At 36.8% G+C, this 20339-nt stretch overlaps 4 protein-coding genes across 5 annotated transcripts; 3 read left to right on the top strand and 1 right to left on the bottom strand.

The window, feature by feature from the left end:
* Nucleotides 1-3530: 3530 nt before the first annotated feature.
* On the top strand, nt 3531-4419 carry LOC132177434 (uncharacterized). Its single transcript, XM_059589758.2, has one exon. The coding sequence runs from the start codon at nt 3655-3657 to the stop codon at nt 4090-4092; it is 438 nt and encodes a 145-aa protein (XP_059445741.2). The 5' UTR covers nt 3531-3654; the 3' UTR covers nt 4093-4419.
* Nucleotides 4420-6041: 1622 nt separating this feature from the next.
* On the top strand, nt 6042-9418 carry LOC132178990 (basic helix-loop-helix (bHLH) DNA-binding superfamily protein). 2 transcript variants are annotated; one of them, XM_059591590.2, is made up of 8 exons: nt 6042-6484; nt 6601-6774; nt 6871-6940; nt 7469-7537; nt 7630-8190; nt 8310-8543; nt 8746-8922; nt 9101-9418. In XM_059591590.2, exons 1-8 carry the CDS (start codon nt 6366-6368, stop codon nt 9221-9223), a joined length of 1527 nt encoding a protein of 508 aa, XP_059447573.2. In that variant the 5' UTR covers nt 6042-6365; the 3' UTR covers nt 9224-9418. The 2 variants fall into 2 exon arrangements, with proteins under 2 accessions (XP_059447573.2, XP_059447574.1); XM_059591591.2 differs by lacking the exon at nt 8746-8922.
* A 1339-nt stretch (nt 9419-10757) lies between these two features.
* On the bottom strand, nt 10758-13971 carry LOC132179339 (uncharacterized). Its single transcript, XM_059592044.2, has 7 exons — nt 12996-13971; nt 12434-12898; nt 12259-12345; nt 12008-12155; nt 11445-11592; nt 11185-11346; nt 10758-11084 (listed from the first exon to the last, which is right to left on the bottom strand). The coding sequence occupies exons 1-7, from the start codon at nt 13906-13908 to the stop codon at nt 10785-10787; spliced, it is 2223 nt and encodes a 740-aa protein (XP_059448027.2). The 5' UTR covers nt 13909-13971; the 3' UTR covers nt 10758-10784.
* A 3730-nt stretch (nt 13972-17701) lies between these two features.
* LOC132178739 (putative inactive poly [ADP-ribose] polymerase SRO2) lies at nt 17702-20286 on the top strand. Its single transcript, XM_059591261.2, has 6 exons — nt 17702-17788; nt 18037-18509; nt 18878-19119; nt 19214-19350; nt 19442-19535; nt 19985-20286. The coding sequence occupies exons 2-6, from the start codon at nt 18037-18039 to the stop codon at nt 19990-19992; spliced, it is 954 nt and encodes a 317-aa protein (XP_059447244.2). The 5' UTR covers nt 17702-17788; the 3' UTR covers nt 19993-20286.
* The last annotated feature ends 53 nt before the right edge of the window (nt 20287-20339 follow it).

The raw sequence follows: 20339 nt of genomic DNA, 5'->3' as shown, positions 1-20339 counted from the left end.
GAGTCTTTTCAAAACGCGTGGTAGTTGAAGGATTTAAAGTGAAGTTTCCCAAATAAATTCTTTTGGTGACACTTGTGATCAATGGGATCATGCATGCCCAATCTTGACACTAATTTATTGGGTTTCAATGATACAAACTTTAATATTTCTGCTAGAAATTACTATTTTTTTGGCAAATTTAGACTTGTACCCCTCGTCATTTCATGATTTAAATTAAATTTTACAAATAGAATTATGTATATATTATTGTGTTATTTAAATTTTTAAATAATGTGCATCATATTTAAATAACACAATATAATAAAATTTAGACATTAACATGAAGATTCTGAAACCTAAGGCTTCAATTAATAAACTAGTTTTATCTTCATTTCTCTGTTGACTACACAAACCCACCAGAAAATTTAAGATGTACCTTTTCAATTTTTGTATCGGGGGAGGGGTGGCTTGTGGCCCACATTATGTCCATAAACCCACGATAATAAGGGGTAGGAAACAAGATCATCTTCCGGGGATAAAAATACCCCTCCTTTATAATTAATTTGATATTATCTAATTCATTTGAAATGAAAAAGATCCTAATTCAAGGGGTAAGAGTGTACAAACGCAGCATTATGTATTTTATAAAATTAAGCAACAAGATTTGTTAGATAAATTTAATTATTTAGTAATTGTATATGTTGTGGTAAGTGACACGTGGACTATCGAAACTTGTAGTAAAAGTTCTCGAAAGTTAATAGCCTGTCTCCGACACTTTTCTCTTTATGGAATTTATTTTGTAGAGTATTTAGAGATACTACAACTTCTACTATAAAGTTGTTTACAAACTAACATGACCGTTTGAGATTGGTGAAATGATTAATAAAAAATCTAACTTGACATGTTTGTAAGGAAATTGTGTATTGCCTGCCACATTAATTTGTAAGGAAACTATAGTATTCGAAACGTTTTATCTATTTGTAGGATAATTCATTGTTATTATGGTGCATGTTTCGTTTAATTTAATCTTGAAGTACTATAATTTTTGTTACAATTCTCTTGTAAAATTACGTGACAATATTTTAGATTTGAAAAAATTAAACAAAAAAACTTAACATGTAAATTCATGCGATATGAAATACCACGTTAGGTTAGGAGGGACTTTTATAATAAAAACTGCTAAAAAATGTATTAGGTAGAAAGTGTTGGAATTACGGCCTTGCCAATTAATATTGGTATTCAATCGGCTATGGATCACGCCTCATAAAGTGGTGGTCATACTCTTTCCCCCAAAAATCCCAAAATGCTTCTCGTACTCTTCCCCACCCTTCTCATTCTCATTAAAGAGATCAAATAGGTAAATCTCCGGACCCTCCCTAGGCCTCCGCGGCATCCCGACATTGTTCATCCTCTGCCTCACCACCGCTTGTTGGCCACCCTTTCTCCGTCGCTACGACTGGCACTCCCTCAAACCCTGTCTTCTCCATTGCATACACAAACGCGTCCACACTCGTGTCAAAAAGATTACTATACCCTAACACACCATCTCCAACCGCGTTCTCAAATTTAAACAATGTGTAATCCAAAGAAACACGGTTCTCATTGTTTGCGTAGCTAAAGTAGGGATACACGTTAACCGTGAACGACGAACAACTGTCGTATTGGAATTGTAGAAGAGGAAGTATAGCCGAAAAAAGTTAGAGGTCAGAGGTTGCAAAAGATGGAGGGTATGAGTTAGAGACAACAGAGGCTGCTTGTGGCAATGAAAGCTTGATGGAGTCAGAGAGGCCAAGGGTTTGGAGTGCGCAGGGACAATTCTTGTGGACATTATTGCATTGTGAATATCAGAGACCAGGATGCCAAAGAAAAGAAAGGAGGGTCTTTGAATGCTGATGGATTTAGTTAGAATAGAGAGTGTGGAGCAGATATCATTTGGTTGCAATTTGCAAAGTTTTGGTTCGAATTTGGATACAAGTGAATGGTTTGTATGGCTCACTAGCTTGGCATTATATATATCGTTTACCCCTTGACCCTGCTCATCATTTCATCCATAAGGAATTGAAGTCCTGTGGTTGCACTTTGACCCTCCCTCACAAGTGTCACACATTGGAGCTGACTCAACCTCTTCTTCTTGGATTTGGGGGATTTAATTTTAGGGATAAAAGTGTTTTTGGTCCATGTCAGTAGAGGTTTTAACAAATAGTTTACTTAATTTTAAAAAGTGATTACTAACTCCTTACGATAAGAAAAAAAATTAGTCTCTATGGTTAAAAAAATTGACAGAAATTGTTAAAAAAATTGATTTATCTTGTTTAATTTGGCCATTCATTCTAGCTGACCCTTTGAATTCTTGGCATAGGGTTTAATTTGGACCAGCCTTATTGTGCTTTTTTACTCTTTTTAAGTGGTAAGAAATTATATTAAAATTATACTACCCAAACTTAAAAAATAAAATATATATATAACTCAAAACATTAGTGAAAATAAAAAAAGTTTGATATAGGTAATTTGAAAAATATTGTAAGTAACTGAAATTAATATATATATATATATATATATATATATATATATATATATATATATATAATAAAAAAATAAATTTATTGAATCTAATGTGATCACTCTTAAGCCAGCACGACCGCATGTCTTTAAGTAAAATGATTATTTTCATTTCATTTGAAATGAATAATATCTGTTTAGAGTATTTTGTAAGAATAAGATTATTTAAAAAAATTAAAATAACAGTTTTATTTTTTTTTTAAAAAAAATAATAACTAAATACTATCATTTGAAATTGAGGGTATCGTATTCCGGTCTTCAACACGTATAAAGTGGCAAGGACACCTCTATTTTTGTTCATCTGACATGTCTGATTCATTGGGTCCCCTGATTGGGTGGTTGGATTCGTACTAACTTGTACAAGCTGTTACCAGTGCACTGTGAGAAATTATACTATAACTCTCCAATCATTAAAAGACATAAAATCAAGCTTTCGCGCACTCTAGCAGAATCCTTTCTTTGAAAAAGAAAAAGGAATAAAAGCAAGCATTATGCAGAGTGAACCCCATTAAGGCAGATAAGCTCTTGTGCTTGGGGAAATGGTGCGTGATTTCTTACACAAATCCCGATTTTGAACCCCCATAATCTTTACTTCTTTTGAAAATATCTGCAACAAAACCTGTAGAGTTCTTGACCAACGAATCAAATGGCTTCTTTTTACCCATATCAGAGATGTGCACAAGTCTGTGTAATATATACACACTGCACACAAATAAATAAATAAAGTTGTGATTAAAAGGGATGGTCAAATGAAATAATTGGTGCTCTTCTATGGGGCCTTCCCCTTGGGATTGTGGTGTCCAAAGGGGCCAAAATCTTACTTTCTCTTCATACAAAGCAATGGCACTCCCCAATCTTCCGCAGTAAAGAATACAAGGAATATATCTTTAGTTGTGTCTTTATTAAAGAAAGTTGCTCCTTTATTGAATTGATAACCCCACAGGCTTGAACCCAGTTATACATAACCCCTTCACACAGGGAATGTAATTGCTTGTTTCATGAGTAAACCAAGAATTCCCTCTGTCTGCACTCAAAGAACAAGAGCTGCAGACGGCTAATACTAAAGCCAAACACCACCCTTTCACTTTCTCTCAGCCAAGCCCGAAGGGGGGGAAGATGTCTTTTCAACCACAGCAGCAGCAGCAGCCACTGCCGCAGCCGCAGCCGCAGCCGCAGCAGCAACAGCAGCCCGTTGTGGTTTACCCCAGCACCGTCACGGGTCAGGCGCCACCTTCTCACCATTCAAATGGGTCCTTCGGGTCGGTTTTCATTGTCCTGGCCGTAATCATTGTTGTCTCGGCAATTGCTTGCTTTCTTGGCCGGCTCTGCAACCGGCGCCACCGCAGCCAAAAACCCAAGCAAAACCACCACGTCCGTCCCAAGGAATCTGGAGGTGGGGACATCGAGTTCGGGTTTGATAATAAGAAAGGTCCGACTCCTAAACCGGGTGGAAATGGAGGAAGCAGAGGACACAAGACATTCGAAAATGGTGACCACATCAAAGGCGGAATTAAACCTGTTGAGCGTGAAGGAGCCCACAGATCCGGTGCATGATAATGGGTGCAGAAACAGGAGCTTCGATCTACATAATTATAGCTATATCTACCCGAATCACATTTCCATCACCCCCTTCGTTTTTCTTTTTTTCTTTTTTTCGAAGTTTTTCGACTGTATCCTTACATTATTTCCAGGCGAAACTTGAAATATGTAATTACATATGGTGTTGTAACGTGCAGCAATTTGAATTATATATCCGGCCCCTGTCTCGGCATGGCTGATGGTTACAACAAGTTTTGAGGTCTCTCTGTTTCAATGGCCTATAGTGGACGACCATCGTATTTGCTACATAGCTATACGACTGTCGTTGTGGTTTATGAAATGGCTAGGCTCAATGGGCCTAATCTTAATTTTTTATATACATTATCCATATTCTTTTTGGGGTTATTGTAATGGGCCTTGTCACATACCAAAACTCTGTTGAATAGTGCCAACCTAATTGCAATAGCTCATGAAGCTGCAAGGGATACACATAATTACTTGTCCAAATTACTAAAATTGCATGCATATTTTAATGATTATAATCTAGTAAACTATATATAAATAGATGGGCTTCCATAATTGTACCGTGTAGGAAGAAAACAGAATTGTACCTGCTCTGGCGAAGCATTGTACATATTACCCAAACCGTGCAAATATTCCCTTCTCTGACATCCTTCTCCATCAAGTATGTTCACCACGCGCCACTAATCTGATTTCTGAAGCCTGAAGGTAATTCTATTTAATTAAGAGACTTTGGTATAACTTAAACTACACACAATGATGTTTTGGCGTTAGATTGTTACAGTTTATAAATTCATTATTTTTACCAAAAAAATAAATAAATTATTAAAAAAAATTATCCAATAAAAACTTTTAGAATAATTATTTATTTAATATAGCATTAAAACAGAACAGTGTGTTAATCCAACTTGATCAAAACTACAAATCGCTCCATATACCCAATTCTAGGGGTAGATCGATCGCCTCAACATAGGGCTTTTTATTGTACATCCCATTATTTCTTCTTCATAAGAATCCATTAATTTATCTCATCATGATCGATCATGGACAGTCAGATCCATAAGTATTGTCATGTTTATTACAATTTTTACTACAAATTTCTTACGGAAAGTGTCGGACACTCCACTAAAAGTTGGCTTGAACTCCATTAAAAGTATTCTAGAAGTTGGCTTGAGCCAAGTCATGACAAAATGCTATACTATAAATTTACTAGAAGTTTGCTCGAGCCAAGTCAAGAGAGAATGCTTCACTAGAAGTCCAACTCTAACTAAGTTCCAATAGAATGGTAGGCTAGAAATTCACTCATTGAATTTCTCTTATGTAGAATAATTTGAGCCATCTCCTACTTTTGGGAAGAAACTAATTTCATCCATTTTGAGTTTTTTCTTGATTTGGTGGACTTTTTGACATTTAGACTTTTCTTAATTTCCATAAGTTTCTATCTTTACATGATTTGGTCTACTTGAGGTCAGTGCTAAAATTAGTATCTTACATTTCTAAGCTCATAGAATTATTATAAGATGATCATGATTGTACGGAGAACACAGTTTTTTGAGTTCAATAACAATTCAGTTTTCGTTATCAACCTGTGTTAATTTTTGAATTGAAAACACAATTTTAATTATTAACCTATCAGTTTAAGCTTTTGGGGCAACTGATAATTTAACATGGTATCATAATTAAAGGTTTTGGCATCGAATTTTGACTTCGTCAATTCACCCATTGAGCTTCACCTATTAAAATGAAGTTTGACCCCACACGTGAGAGAAAATGTTTAACTAATTAATAATTATGCGATTAAGTTTACCTCTTTTTATCGACTTAAATTTTTCGAACAAAAGTTAATTTAAAACAACAAACCGGCTACAGTAAGTGGGGCGTGTCATGAACCTGCTTGAAAATAGAGTGGGAAGCTAGCATTCCTTCTCCAAAGAACATGAATCTTGATGATTATATATGCGGTTATGGGTTGCTTTCGCTGTTGCTTTTGAACCATTCGATGGTTGTTTTATACACCGACTCTGGTAGTCGGTCAAAACTCTCTCTCTCCCTCTCTGCAGGCTGCTGCAGATTCCCACTGTCACAGATTTGCCACTGACTAGTCTGAGACCCTCCCACCCATTTTAAAAGGAAAAAAAGTTGGTTAGCTTTGTCTTGTACCATTTTGTCTCAACTTCGGAGACTGTTATAAAGGGAGACATAAAAGGGCCTTTGTGAGCGTACTCGTACTCGTTGCAGAGTTTTGAACAAAGGGGAAAGTGTTGCAGATGGAGAAGACAATGGAGGGTTTGGAATTTGATGGAGCCGTGGAGTGGCTTAGACCCTTTATTGAGACCAAATGTTGGGACTATTGTGTTGTTTGGAAATTGGGAGATGATCCCTCCAGGTTTTAGTGTTGTCTCCAAACATTTCCAACCACACCCATTATGATCAGTTTTCTTGACACTCTTTGCAAGTTTCACTCTTCTCTGTTAATTTTTCAGTGTTTCATTGCTTTTATAGGTTTGTTGAATGGATCGGTTGCTGTTGTAGTGGTGGTGGTTGTGAGAATGCCAATGTCAAAGAGCAAATTACTTTTACTCCCCTTTGCAGGGATACTCACTTTCAGCATCCCATGAGGACAAAAGCCTGTGAGGCTCTTGCTCTGCTTCCTTCTTCCATGCCACTGTATTCTGGGTACAAACTCTCTTTCTTTCTCCCGTCTCAAATTCTTGGCCTTTCATTCTGCCATAAAAAGATCAAGAAGCACTAATATGAAAGATTGGGAACCAGGTTGCATGGAGAGGTTGTGATATCAGCCCAACCCAGGTGGATTTGTGCCTCAGATTCAGATACTTCAAATGTGGGTATACCAATTTGCTTTCAGATAACTTAGCCTATTGATATGGGTTTGAGGTTGATCACATATTCCCAAGATAACATAGAATGCATGGCATGTTTCAGTGGAGCTTTGGTCCATTCGTATTAGGTTTCAACCATAGCTTTTAAGCCAGTTGTACTTCGAAAGTCCTCTGATCTTCACAAAATTTTAGTTTTATCTATCTCATATTGATTAATTAGATCGAGTTTGTGCCCATGCCAGCTTCCTAGTGACCGAAAACTGAGAACCGAAAGCCGAAAGCCTAGAGATCCAGGCTTCAGGCTGTAAGACACATTTTCCTTAAAAGTCCCTTATCAAGTAGTTGATGATATGCTTGAAAAATTGACTATGCTGCTAAGACATAGGACATCCTGTAGAGCTTCTACATCATAGTTCACCATGTTTCAAAGGATCATGACTGAATTTAGACAGACTATCAGAACGCTTAGAGGTGTTAGTACTTCATCCAATAAGACATGCTTTAACTTGCCCAAAATGTTATTTTGACAGGATTCAATTGGAACCCAAGTTCTGATCCCAGTTGCTGGTGGGCTTATTGAGCTCTTTGTCGCCAAGCATGTAAGATTTGCTTTGCTCTTTGTTTTAATTTCTGCATTGGTAGTTTGGATATTCTCCTCCAGTTTCTGAAAATATATAATTCTTCTTTTCAGATACCAAAAGATCAAAAGATCATAGACTTAATCACCACTAAGTGTGATCTCTCTTTGGACCAAGGAGCCATGAGTGCGTGTAGCTATACCAGTCTGACCCTCAATGAAAATCATCTTGATCAATTGTCTGAGGAGTATTTACAACATTGGCCACTTACCCTGCACTTGTTAAGTTCCAATCCAAAGATACAGGTTCTGCCTCCAGTGACCCAGTCCAGCTCCTATCCTAGTGCTGAGGGATCATCCAGCAGTTCCAATCCTTCGAATGATTGTCCCTTGTTTGATTTAAACTCTGATTATATAAATCTACATGGCTCTGTGAAGCAGTCAATTGGACAATCTTCTGGCTCTAAAAAAAACAAGCAAAACGAGAGTTCATTGAAGCGACAGGCAGATTTGGTTTCACACTGTGGCAATATGATAGAAAATGGTGAAGGAAATGTTATCAAGAAGCCAGATAGACGTTTCCATTCCAAAAATCTTGTCACCGAGAGGAAAAGGAGGAACCGGATTAAAGATGGGCTCTTCACTCTACGCTCTTTAGTCCCAAAGATAACCAAGGTTAAGATAATTGATATCTGTCAAATACTACAATATTGAATGGGTCTCCTTTAATACATTGCTCTTTTTTTCTCCATTTTTACTCGGTTTTTATTCTGTTTCACTTAATGAATTTCTAGATGGATAGAGCTTCGATTCTCGGAGATGCAATTGAATATATACAAGAGTTGCAGACGGAGGTGGAGCAACTTCAGGATGTGCTCAGGGAAGTGGAAGAAGAGGACTACAAGAAGAATATAGCAGAGTTGAAGATTGCAACATCAGATAGAATACGCTATGGCAGCACCGTATGTTTGCCTCCTACTGAGCAGAACCACGGTTCATCAAGCTTTGTAGAACAGAAGCAAACAGAGGTAAATAGTTTCAAATTACCATTTATCCCAAAAGTTTAAGTTGTTAGGAAGGAATGTGAATTTAATTATTTAATTAATATTTTAACACCGAGTTAGCATAACCTTTAGATGTCATGACTACCAATGTCTGTGATCGATCAGTTTGCTATTTTAATGTCTCAGTAAATGCTCCATTCTCTTATGTGCTGAAACCTTTCCTTAGGTGCAAGTGGAAGTGAACCAAGTGAGCCAAACAGAACTCTTGATTAAATTCTACTGTGAGCAGAAACGAGGTGGGTTTATGAGGTTGATGGAGGCTTTAAATTCGTTAGGGCTTCAAGTAACTGATGCCAATATCACCACATTCTGTGGAAAGGTCCTGAACATTCTCAAGGTTGAGGTAAGATTCAAGCAATGGAATACCAACATGGAATTAGGAGATATGAAATCAGTGGTAAACTGCTTAAATGTCTTGGACTTGCCAGTCCAAATTCATAACCAAAACCATAAAAAAAAAACATTGTATGTGTTATGGGATCATCTTTCTGATACAAAACTACATTGTATGTGTTCCCCAGGCTAAGAAGGACATTCAACCACAAAAATTGAGGGAGTGTTTGATCGACCTAGCTAAGAATAGACTCGAACATCAGACAGTAGATCGAGTATTCTGTATTGACTCCAGAAAGCGAAGTGTTTGACAAAGTTTTTTCTTACACCTCCTCTATCCATATAGCATCACTTGATGCTGCATGATTGTTGACACGTGCTGTGAACTTCAAATTTAGTGAAATATATCTTGGAAAAAATGAAAGTAGAAAATGCTGAAATTGTAACTTTCTTATTTTGTACTTTTTCTTCATTTGGTTTATGAATCATGATGGTTGGGGTTCATCGAGTGGGTCTTATCCGTAACTTTCTTACCTTTTGTTTCATTTGTGAGAAATATAGACATGCAAACTCTTATTTTGAATGAATTAGCGGATTTTACACTCATGTATTGCCTTTTGTTCCTTCTCAAACCAATAACTTGATTCTTTTGTACATAAAACTACCATGTCACATTAACACTTATGTTCCCTGGTAATAGCTTTTGATATGATAATCCACCTACAGTAAGCACATGAAATCGAAAATTTCAAGATTAGAGAGGGTCATGGCCCCCTGCCCCTGGTTCCGTCCCTAATTTTCATATTATTATAGGATAATAGCTTTCAGAAAAAGCTTCAATTGGAATTTAAAACCATACACTCTAAGGTGATTTCTTCTAGCAGAAACGAGTTAAATATGTAATACACTTGGGGTCTGTTTGGGTGTGAGTTTGAGAGGTTTAAAAGTGTGTATAACACTCAAAAAGTCCATTTAAAAAGAAAAAAAAAAAAAAAACCCCATTTGGTAAAAAAATTACAAGCGCTTATAAGGGTCCAAAAAGCCTAAAAATGGCAAAAACACACTTTTGACGGAAGCCTAAAAATGAAGCTTCTGCCAAAAAACATTTTTTGATTTAAAATTTCTATTTTTCAAATACAATTCCAAACATGTTTTTTACATCATAAGAAAAAACTTTATCACAAGTATTCTCACAAAAGTAGTCTTACCCGAGTGTTGATAAGACACGATTGTTGATATTAAAAATTAGGAGAAAATACATTTTACCCCTGAACTATCCACTCATTTGTACTTTGACCTCCAATGTTTAAAAAGTGACACTTGAACTCCCCAAATTTTCAAATTGTTGCAATTTGACCTTCTAACTTTTTTTTTCCCCAAAATGCCCCCATCCCAAGTTTTTTTTTTTTTTTTAAAAAAAAAATTTAAAATTAAGGGGTGGCTGGCCACCACAAACTGGACATCTCTTAATTTTAATTTTAATTTAATTTAATTTTTTTTAAAAAAACTTGGGATGGGGCATTTTGGGGAAAAAAAAAAAAAAAGTCAAAATAGTCGAATTGTAATAATTTGAAAGTTTGAGGGAGTTGAGTGTCAATTTTTAAATATTAAAAGTCAAAGTACAAATGGGTGGTGAGTAAAATGTATTTGTCCCTAAAAATTATCTTCCAATAAAACTTGCACTTTACAAGCTTCCCCCACTCTGATGATGATTTGAAGGACTTATGATCAAACCAAGATTCTCAAAGAAAACATTAAATAAAAATAAAAAAGCTTTACACAATAGTTAAGTGAGATTAAAAGTCAAACAAAGCAGAAGATAGGCTTTTTTTTCTAGTCAAATAATGTGCAGAAGAAATCAGATCGAATTAGTTAAAACCGACGGCCATTTCCATATCTGTGTTCACCGCTCTGTGGATTAATGGCTCTAGTTTCTGATTCACCACTTGAAGCATCCCGGAACCTCGTTGAAGGTTGAGGTCCAGATGTTTCTCTATAATTGAATTCTCCACTGTACATGTCATAGTCCGAGCTATCGCTGCCGTTTGCCATCCTCCTGAATCTTGAAATTTCATGGTTGTATTGGCCTGAATCATATATAGTGCTCTGCCCATATTTCACCCCATTAGAGAGATCAGACATTTCACCTTCACTGTCTAGTGCTCTCACCACCTGAAATTAACACCCACAAGATTGATGGAGGTGAAAGTAAGTTTCTCTATTGACTGCATGCAACAAAAAGGAATCAGAAATTGCTGTTTATTAGTATCACCTGCGCCATGCGAGGCCGTTTTGGAGCAGAATGGCGAACACAAGCAGCAGCTGACTCGATCATTCGGAACATTTCACTCTCCACATAATGCTTTTCAAGCCGTGGATCTACTAATTCACCAAAATCACCGGTTTCAAGGGCACGAATAAGGTGTGGGCGAGCCTGACAAGACATTGTTCAGAAGGAAGCAAGAGAGGATTGTGAGAAAACCCATTACCCTTCTAAAGCATTTAAAGAGAATGTCCAGTGAAAATTTATACCCATTCAACCAAACTCTCATCCCCCAAAGGCTGAGTTGCGTCAACTGGTTTGCGCCCTGTGAGAAGCTCAAGAAGCACAACTCCAAACGAGAATACATCTGATCTATCTGTCAATTTTCCGCTTGATGCATACTCGGGTGCCAAGTACCTGAAACCCAAATTCCACATTGATTATGTAAAGTTGCAACAATTTTGAGAGGTCAAACACTACCATGAAAGGGTGATAATTTGTGTTCACATGTCATGTTCGAATTGAGTCGATACATTAGCAAAAGATTATATAGGTCAACTTTAACTCGACCTATTTAATTAAACTGGTTAGACCCATCAACTCTAATTTGCTAATTTCGTGTTTAATTTAGGAGTTGTATAAAAAATTGTTACGGTAACCGAAAGCTCCTAACCTAACCCCCTTCGACTCTGTCCACATTTGTTAGAGGGATTTGCCATTTATAGTACTGTGACTACATCTTCCTCGGGAAGAGAAGAAAGCTAGGAAACATATATTCATGAAAACCTTCAATATGCAATGGTGCTCAGGTGTTCCAGATGTTGAAACCTACCCAAATGTTCCCATGACTCGAGTTGAAACATGGGTATGCGTGTCATTTGCTAGTTTGGCAAGTCCAAAGTCTGCAACCTGTGCCTCAAAAACATCATCCAAGAGAATATTTGCTGACTTGATGTCTCTGTGAATAATTTTTGGATGGCCTAGAATTAAACAGATCACAGTGAGAAGAAAAAAAAAATACTGATATATATCAGATTGACTGGAGTTCATACAAATTGTTTTCCATTTTCAATAAATACATACAATCTTCATGTAAATATGCCAAACCCTTGGCAGAACCTAAAGCAATCTTCATTCTTTTGGTCCAATCCAACACCGGCATTCCATTACCTAATTAAGAATATTCAAAGACATGAATGTTGTTTGATCATAATTAAGGTGAGAAACAAACAAAATTAAATTAATTCCACTTAATTACCATGCAAATGATGCTCAAGAGTTTTATTTGGAACGAATTCATAGATGAGCAATCTCTGATGCTCAGAGATGCAATAGCCCACCAAGGAGACCAAATGCCGATGATGAACACGGCTAATAATTTCGACTTCAGCCCTGAACTCCCGCTCGCCTTGCCCGCTACCGGCCTTGAGTTGCTTAACTGCCACCACTTTTCCATCCGGCAGCCAGCCCTTGTAAACGCACCCAAACCCACCCTCACCCAGAACATTTTGGCGAGAAAACCCACTTGTTATTTCCATCAATTCTTCATAGCTGAAAAAGGACTTTGCACTGCTTATGCCGCCGCTAGAATCGGCCGCCCCTCCATGCTGCATATTCCCTCCCCTTTGACTCCCATAGCTACTTGCAATTGATGAATTATTATAACCATCTACTACAATATTGTTCCCCATTGGGTATTGCTGGTTGTAGTAATATCCATCATCTATGATAAAAAATAATAATAATAAATAATAAATAAAAATAACTCAAGCAATTCAGCAGATCGAGCTCAAATTAAACCACCCAAAATTAATTTTTACCTGCTCTTACAGAAACCTTTTTGGGGGGCATGTAATGGGAGCCATAGAGTTGTTTTCTTCTTCTTTTTTTCCGGATTGAGGCCACAAAAAAGACTGCAATTAAGGCTACGATGAACACCCCCGCCGTTGCCACCCCAACGAAAGTCCCAGAAGTACTCCCACTTGATCCTGACGGAGAGCTGGAGCCACCCTTAGAGTTGGAGGAGGAACCGTCAGTTCTGGTGTTGGAGGAAGAATGGGAAGGCGGAGGCTGTGGGGAAGACTTGGAATGTTGCGAGATCTGGGGGGGCGGCGGTGAACGGGGATTGGCATCCGAAGAGCTGGCTAATATTGGAGGAGAAAGGGATGGAGGTGGTGGAGATTTTTGAGCGGGTAAAGAAGTAGGAAGGAGAGGAGGAGGAGGAGAAGGAGAAGGAGGAGGAGGAGAAAGCGGGGAGGATATTTGTGATGGTGATGGAGGTGGGAATTGTTTGGCAGGGCTGTCAGGAGTACCAGGAGGAGGAGGAGAAGGAGGAGAGGCCGATGGGGGTGGTGGTGGAACTTTCGAATTCGATGGCGATGATGGTGGCGGAGGTCCTAAATTCAATGGAGGCGGAGGGGTACCAGAACTTGAGCCTGGCGACGAACTAGGCGGCGGGGAACCAGATTTTGAAGGCGGTCCATTCACCTTTGATTTCGAATCCGAATCAGGAGGCAGCGGTGGAAGAGGAGAGGATTTGGGTGGCGAAGAGAATGAAGAATAACCCTCCGGTGGAGGAGAGGATGAGATTGGTGGGGGAGGACCTCCTTTCCCACCCGACGATGAAGCCTCCGGTGGAGGCGAAGACCCCGAAGATGGCGGCGAGTTCGAGCTTTCCGGCGGTGGAGGAGACTCATTTGAAGAAGAACCCGGCGTTCCCGCCGAGCCTGACATTCTCCTTTGTATATATTCTTCTTTTTCTTTCCTTTCAAATGCTTCTCAAATTGATCTTTCTATTCTGCCTTCTTTCAAACGTTAAATTTATATGATCAATGGAAGCTGAACTCCATGAGACAAAACTTGCACCAGAGAAATATGGCAACCTGGGTTGCATGAAAATGGAGCTACGACGCGTGGCTTTGCATGGGATTCTGAGCCATTTTTCACACGTTTTGCCGAAATTTGGTTGTGAGTTGGCCGGCGCGTTTCATCGAGGCTCAAAATACCATCCAACAACAACAAGAACCCAAGAAATTCTCTTTTCAGCTTTTTTTTTCTTTCCTTTTTTTAGTACATTGGGATGTTCTAGAATTTCTACGGTGTTCCATTTTGTATCCTACTTAGATCTTAACCATTTATATCAAACCAAATTATTACTATTTTCATATATTACAATTTATTTTTTTTTATATTTAAAATAATATGATCAACTAGGAGTACACTAAATACTGACTTAATTCCTTGAAACCAGCTTGTAAGGCCCACCTACTTCACCATACAAAATCCAAGCAAGGCCCATCCCAACTTCAAAACACACATTTCAAAATTCTTCTAAATAGATTTACAAGTAAATACTCACTTATGAAGAAGGCTCACATCTCATATAAAGTCCAACCAATCTGTTGCCCGATGGGCTTAAGCCACCATGACCCCTCCTGCAGACTCTACAATATTCCATATGCGTGTATATAAGGCTTAAGGTATACGATTTTACAATTCTATACATTATTAATAATACTCTCCTTACTAGGAAAGTTTTTCTCTTATACCCTCTTAACTTGGGCGTCGAAGTCCCTTCTGTCTTTCAGGGTCGGCAGGCTTCTTACGTTTTTTATCTTTTTTCAGATAGAACTCCTACCTGTAAGTCAACCTGAAGCCTGGTAATCTGTACACCAACGCAACCTATTAAAACTAATATATGATTTATAAATGCAAATGAGAATCAAATATTTTAATAACATATGTCAGTTTAATAAGTTATATATATATATATATTCAACCTCGTTTGAAAGAAAATTGTCTACTAAGAAATATTAATATAATAAAAATTGGACCTTTGAATTTCAAAACAATGATACGAGAAAATCTAAGTCCTAAAATACTGTACACATTTTAGAAGACTTTCGTTAACCTCGTTGTCTTAATATCCTGTTACTTGGCTGTATTATGTCTTTCGGTTTTGTTAAATCCAACGGTAGAGAGCCCTTGAATTTCGGCTTACAGCGTAACGAAAAAATAGGTGAAGGCGGTCGCGTTGTTTTCCGGGTCGGGGATGTTCAATTCGGACCCGCCTAGATAATGGGGCGTCTAAGAATTATAAGATAGATATATACTGGGCCTCCTGGCTTGATCCACTCAAGTGTGGCAATCGCACTCGGATCCACTAGTTGGAAAATGCTTGGAATGTTTTTTTAGGGAAATATTGTAGGATTTGATTATAGAAATGAAACAACTTGTTCAACAAGTATAGAATAATATTTCATTTATATTTTTCCAAAGATGAATGAATACTCACTTTCATTATGAGTTGCTTCGTTTACTTTTCTGTTATGGTTTACATAACTGACTGAAAACTATTTAATATAATTTTTGTAGGGTCGATCAATTGTCCGTATCGATTCCAATAACGTCATTTTTTTTTCTCAAATCATTTACTATATCCTATGCTTCTCCTCTGATCATAAGATGTTGAGGGTATATGCTTATACATAACATTGAGCATTCATGCCAAAAATTTGTTGTGTTTGATCACTTAATCAATAGGTCCTAATTGGATGCTATAGTGTCTTTTGGAAGGTCATAAGCACTTTGGATAAAATGAAAGAAAATACTTTTTTTTTTTTTTTTTTTGATTAGGTTTTCCCCTTTTCTTATTATATTATTTGATACAGAACAAAGAAATAAAAAATAGCGAAGTTGGAATAATGGAATGTGATCCAATTGACTGAAATTGACACCTCAATTTCCAGGCCAATGGATGTGATTGGTTCACTTTTACTTTTGTGCATAGAGACAAATTGAGTTTAGGTAAAATAGTAAAAAAATTATTAAAGATCTCTCGTGCAAAAGTAAATGGTAATAATTACAGGATTGGTAAAGAATTTCTGTTATTCTTTTATTAGAGGCAGCTTCTACAAAATTATCTGGAAGCAAGTCAAACTCAAATTTAAGATAAGAAAATAGGAAATATAAATATTAGCAATTTTCTTGTGAGAAAAGAAAGAGAAGAACAACAAGAAAATTTCTTTTAACTTATCTAAAAGGAAAAGAAGTAACTTACCATCCACGAAATCACTAATAAATATGCATTAAGTTTAAACAATTAATTAAATGACATAAATTTCCTTTAAATTAGTCTGAAAAAAATATCTTTAAACCCATTTAAAATTGTGACAAGTGTCTGTAAACATTTAAAAGGCACATTAAATTCAGTCTAAGTAAATAAACTATTAATAATGACGTTAAGAATTTAACGTACATTTTAAATGTTAAATCTATAGCAGATCCCACCACGGCAGAAGCCATGGCAGCCTTGAATGCCGTTTTGTTTAGCAAAGAAATGGGCTTTGATAATATTCTTCTCGAAGGTGACGCCATGCAAGTTATCAAAGCTATTGACGTAAAAGGACCATGTTTTAGTAGCATTAGGCAGGTCATAGAAGGTTTATAGTTAGAGCTATGTGGTTTGGAGAATGCTAGATTTTTACATGTCTTGAGGGACGCTAATAATGTTGGGCATGTGCTTGCAAAATTGGCTACCACCCATGTAGGGATACCCCACCAAGTGTAGGTGATATTCTAATTAAGGAGAGAACAATCTCTTTTTCTTGTGTAATCTTTTCTGGATCTTTTTGATTTAATGAATATCTCAATATTCCTTCAAAAAAAAAAAAAAAGTGACACTTAATATTATTTTAAATTGGTTAAAGAATATTTCCTTCAGACTGATTTTGAGGAAATTATATCCTTAATTAAAAGTTCATGGAAATTGTAGAGACCAATTCACTATTGTCTGTTAAAGAAATATTTGTTTCACAGACTTACATAAAGGAAAAACGTTTTTTTTTTTTGCTCGTTTCTCTTGAAGGAACTATTTAAAACATTGAAAAATAGATTCCTCCAAAATAAGAAAATACCAAAAACCCAAAAAAAAAAAAAAAAATGATACTTGGCCAACAAGGTGTATCATCAAGAAAACAGAACGTAATTTGAAGTATTTTGGGTTTTTGGTTATTTGTTAATATTTTTATTTTAAAAAGAAAAAATAAAACAAAATAACTAAAATAAACCCATTCAACCAACTTCTTGTTTTGGAAGAAACAAAACATGGTGTATTCCAAAGCCACGTGAAGAGAAAAATTGAAGAAAAAATTAACTATAATAAACCCATCACGAAAACCCTAATATACTTTCATATAAAACCAAAAAAAAAAAGAAAAGAAAAGAAAATGTTTTTACAACACGCATGAGGTGACGTATTAACTAATCATAACTTGCCCCGTAAGTAACCGAAATCCTAATCCTAATCCACCTCATTTCTTGTATATATATATATATATAGTATTAGGGCATTCCAGTAACTTCGCAATCGAATTTAATAGTGAATACGACACCTGCACGGTCATAGAGAAAGGCGTGGCCGACTTTGATCTGTTCCACTTGAGAAACAGCGGCACGATATTTGTGCCACCTCTCAACCGCCAAAGACCACCTCCCTATATATATATATATATATATCTGCTTCTACCCTCTTATTTACCTTCTTGATTCTCCAAGCAACTTGCTCAACAATCAGCATTGTAATTTGTTTCTTCACCACAATCTTCTTGAAAAGGTTTCTTTTCTCTTCAACCTTTTCTTTTTCTTCGTGGATTCTTTCTTTCCTAGACTTTTAATTCTTGGAAGTTAGTTTTAGCTTTGTATTGTCATCATCTCCTCAATCTTCTTATTTTATTTTATTTTTTAAAAAAAATTTATGGGGAATTAAGTTCTTGAAATTCCAAGATATTTATTTAATGCTTTTGGTAAAATGTAAATTGTTTAATTAGAAATATTAATGGTTACGATTTTGTGGATGAACAGATGGAAGTAATTGATGTTGAAGAACAAATCTCTATTACAATTGATGATGACGAAATTTCGGATCCCGGGTCTGTAACCGAAGAAAGCAGTGCTCGTCGTGAGGAATTGGGGTTGTTTTCTGGGGAGGAATTGATTCGCATAGGGGAAGGGAGCGTGGAGCATGATTTGCTGAAGAGAGTATTTCTTTTGGGCATGGGAACGGCTGCGAAGGACACCGACGTTGTGGCAATACACAGGAACACCGGCTCCAGCTTGGCCAAGAAAGCTAGGTTGGACTCGTATAAGATTTTCTCCGAGGCGGTGGCGAGAAAGTGTGGAGGCAATGCTAACACGAGGTATGCTTGGTATGGCGGTGCGAGGAATGAAATTCTTGGGATTTTGAAACATGGGTTTAGCCTGTGTACAAGGCCCATGCATGGTCCTTCGTATGGTGATGGGCTCCATTTGGCTTCTGCCAAATTTTCCATTGACAGGTAATTCTGAAAACGACTAATATAATTTTAATTAATTTCTTGCGTACTTGTCGTGCATGCCCCTGTTCTAATTACCAAGAAAGAAAGGTGGCAAGAGAAATTCTTCCAAAAGTCTATTCAAATGCGTATAATTGTCACTTGCATTATTTATAAAGAATCACATTTGTTTAATAAATTAGGTCGAAAGAATTTCTTCAAACCCAATTTAAAGGAAAATCAGATATAGGATATTCACTAGAAAACCAAAAAAAAAAAAAAGTGAAAGAAAAATGTTTTCGAAATTGTATTTTCTTTTCCTCTGTTTCCGAGAAATCAAACAGAGCATTAATTGTTGCGTTACTTAATCATATGGTTTTAATATTTCACAGTGCATCTTCCTCTGTGGCTGACGAAGACGGGTTAAGGCATATTCTGCTATGCCGCGTCATTATGGGCAACATGGAAGTGGTTTATCCTGGTTCCAAGCAGTTTCATCCGAGCTCCCAGAACTTCGACTCCGGCGTGGACAATCCCTCGGATCCCAGAAGACTCATTGTGTGGAGTGCTTTCATGAATTCCTACATCCTTCCTGCTTTCATCATTACTTTCAGGGCCCCCGCTTGCTTAAATCGTAAGCCATTTCAATTCAATTCAATCCTCCGCTTTTTGGATTTTAATGATGTTGAATTTGAATTGAAACTTATAATTTTTGGTTGGTTTGTCAGATTTTCAAAGCGCGCCTGCAAATGTTTCCACATCCACAACGCCACGGATGAGTATTCCTGCTCTGATATCTGTACTTTCAAGGTCCTTGAATCCTTCTCAAATGGCTTTGATTGAAAAAAGACACAAGGATTTACGGGTAAGTCTATGATCATATTGTTCATGTGATTCTGGGGTATACATGTATGTTCTTGTTTTCTTAACTTTGGGCTTATGATTTTTGGTCACAGGACTTGAAGATCACGCGACACCAATTTGTACACATTCTGAGGCTCATTGTTGGAGATGAGTTGTTAGCTGAAATAGTCAAAACTCACGCACAAGGTGTGTTTTTCTGCTGACTCACTTTTGTGCATTTACTAAAAATAAAAACTTTCCCATACAACATTGTCCTAACTACCCTCTTTTGCTTAATGGCAAAGATATATTTAAGAATGATTTTCAAAAAGTATTTCTATTTTCCTTTCTGAAAGTTTGTGGAGAAATAAAAACAACTTTTTGGGTGAACATTACGATTCCAACCCCACGGCTGACCCTTTTTCTGTTGGAAAGTTCATTTTACACGTTGGATGTTTCAGGGACTTTTGGATAACTTTTGGGACAGCATTTGATAAAATATTATTCTCTCTTTTCTTTTCTTTTTTTTTTGTTAATCATGTTTTAATTTGGTTCAATTCTCCTTCATGCATGTCTACATGATGGATCGCTTTCTTTTGTCAAATGTCAAACCCATGTAGATGTTAAGTTTGACATTTTTCTCTCTTGTTGTGCAGCAAGATGATGCGGCAAAATACAAATAGTAGCGAAGCGGATGCATTGGAAGGATGTTTTTTTGACGTTAAAAACCGAGAGTGTATATTGGATTCTTCCCGTTCCAGTTTTAGCCAAGAGATTGAAATGGTTCTAGTGCAATTGGTTCTTAAAGGGTTTGTTTTGTTTCCTACGATTGTCCAATTATTTTTTCTCACAATTTTTTTTTGTCGAACATACCCTTTAAGGCTTTCATTTGCGTTATGCATGTATGACGCATCTCCAATTATTGATGTGACAGTTTCAAACGCAAGTCTTATAGACAAAGAACAAGCTTTGGTTTTTGTACAATGCTTCTTCAATTATTAATGTAACAGT

This window comes from Corylus avellana, chromosome 4 (genome assembly GCF_965113065.1).
Source record: "Corylus avellana chromosome 4, dhCorAvel1.hap1.2, whole genome shotgun sequence".
Taxonomy (NCBI): Eukaryota; Viridiplantae; Streptophyta; class Magnoliopsida; order Fagales; family Betulaceae; genus Corylus; species Corylus avellana.
This window is presented reverse-complemented; position numbering and strand designations above follow the sequence as displayed.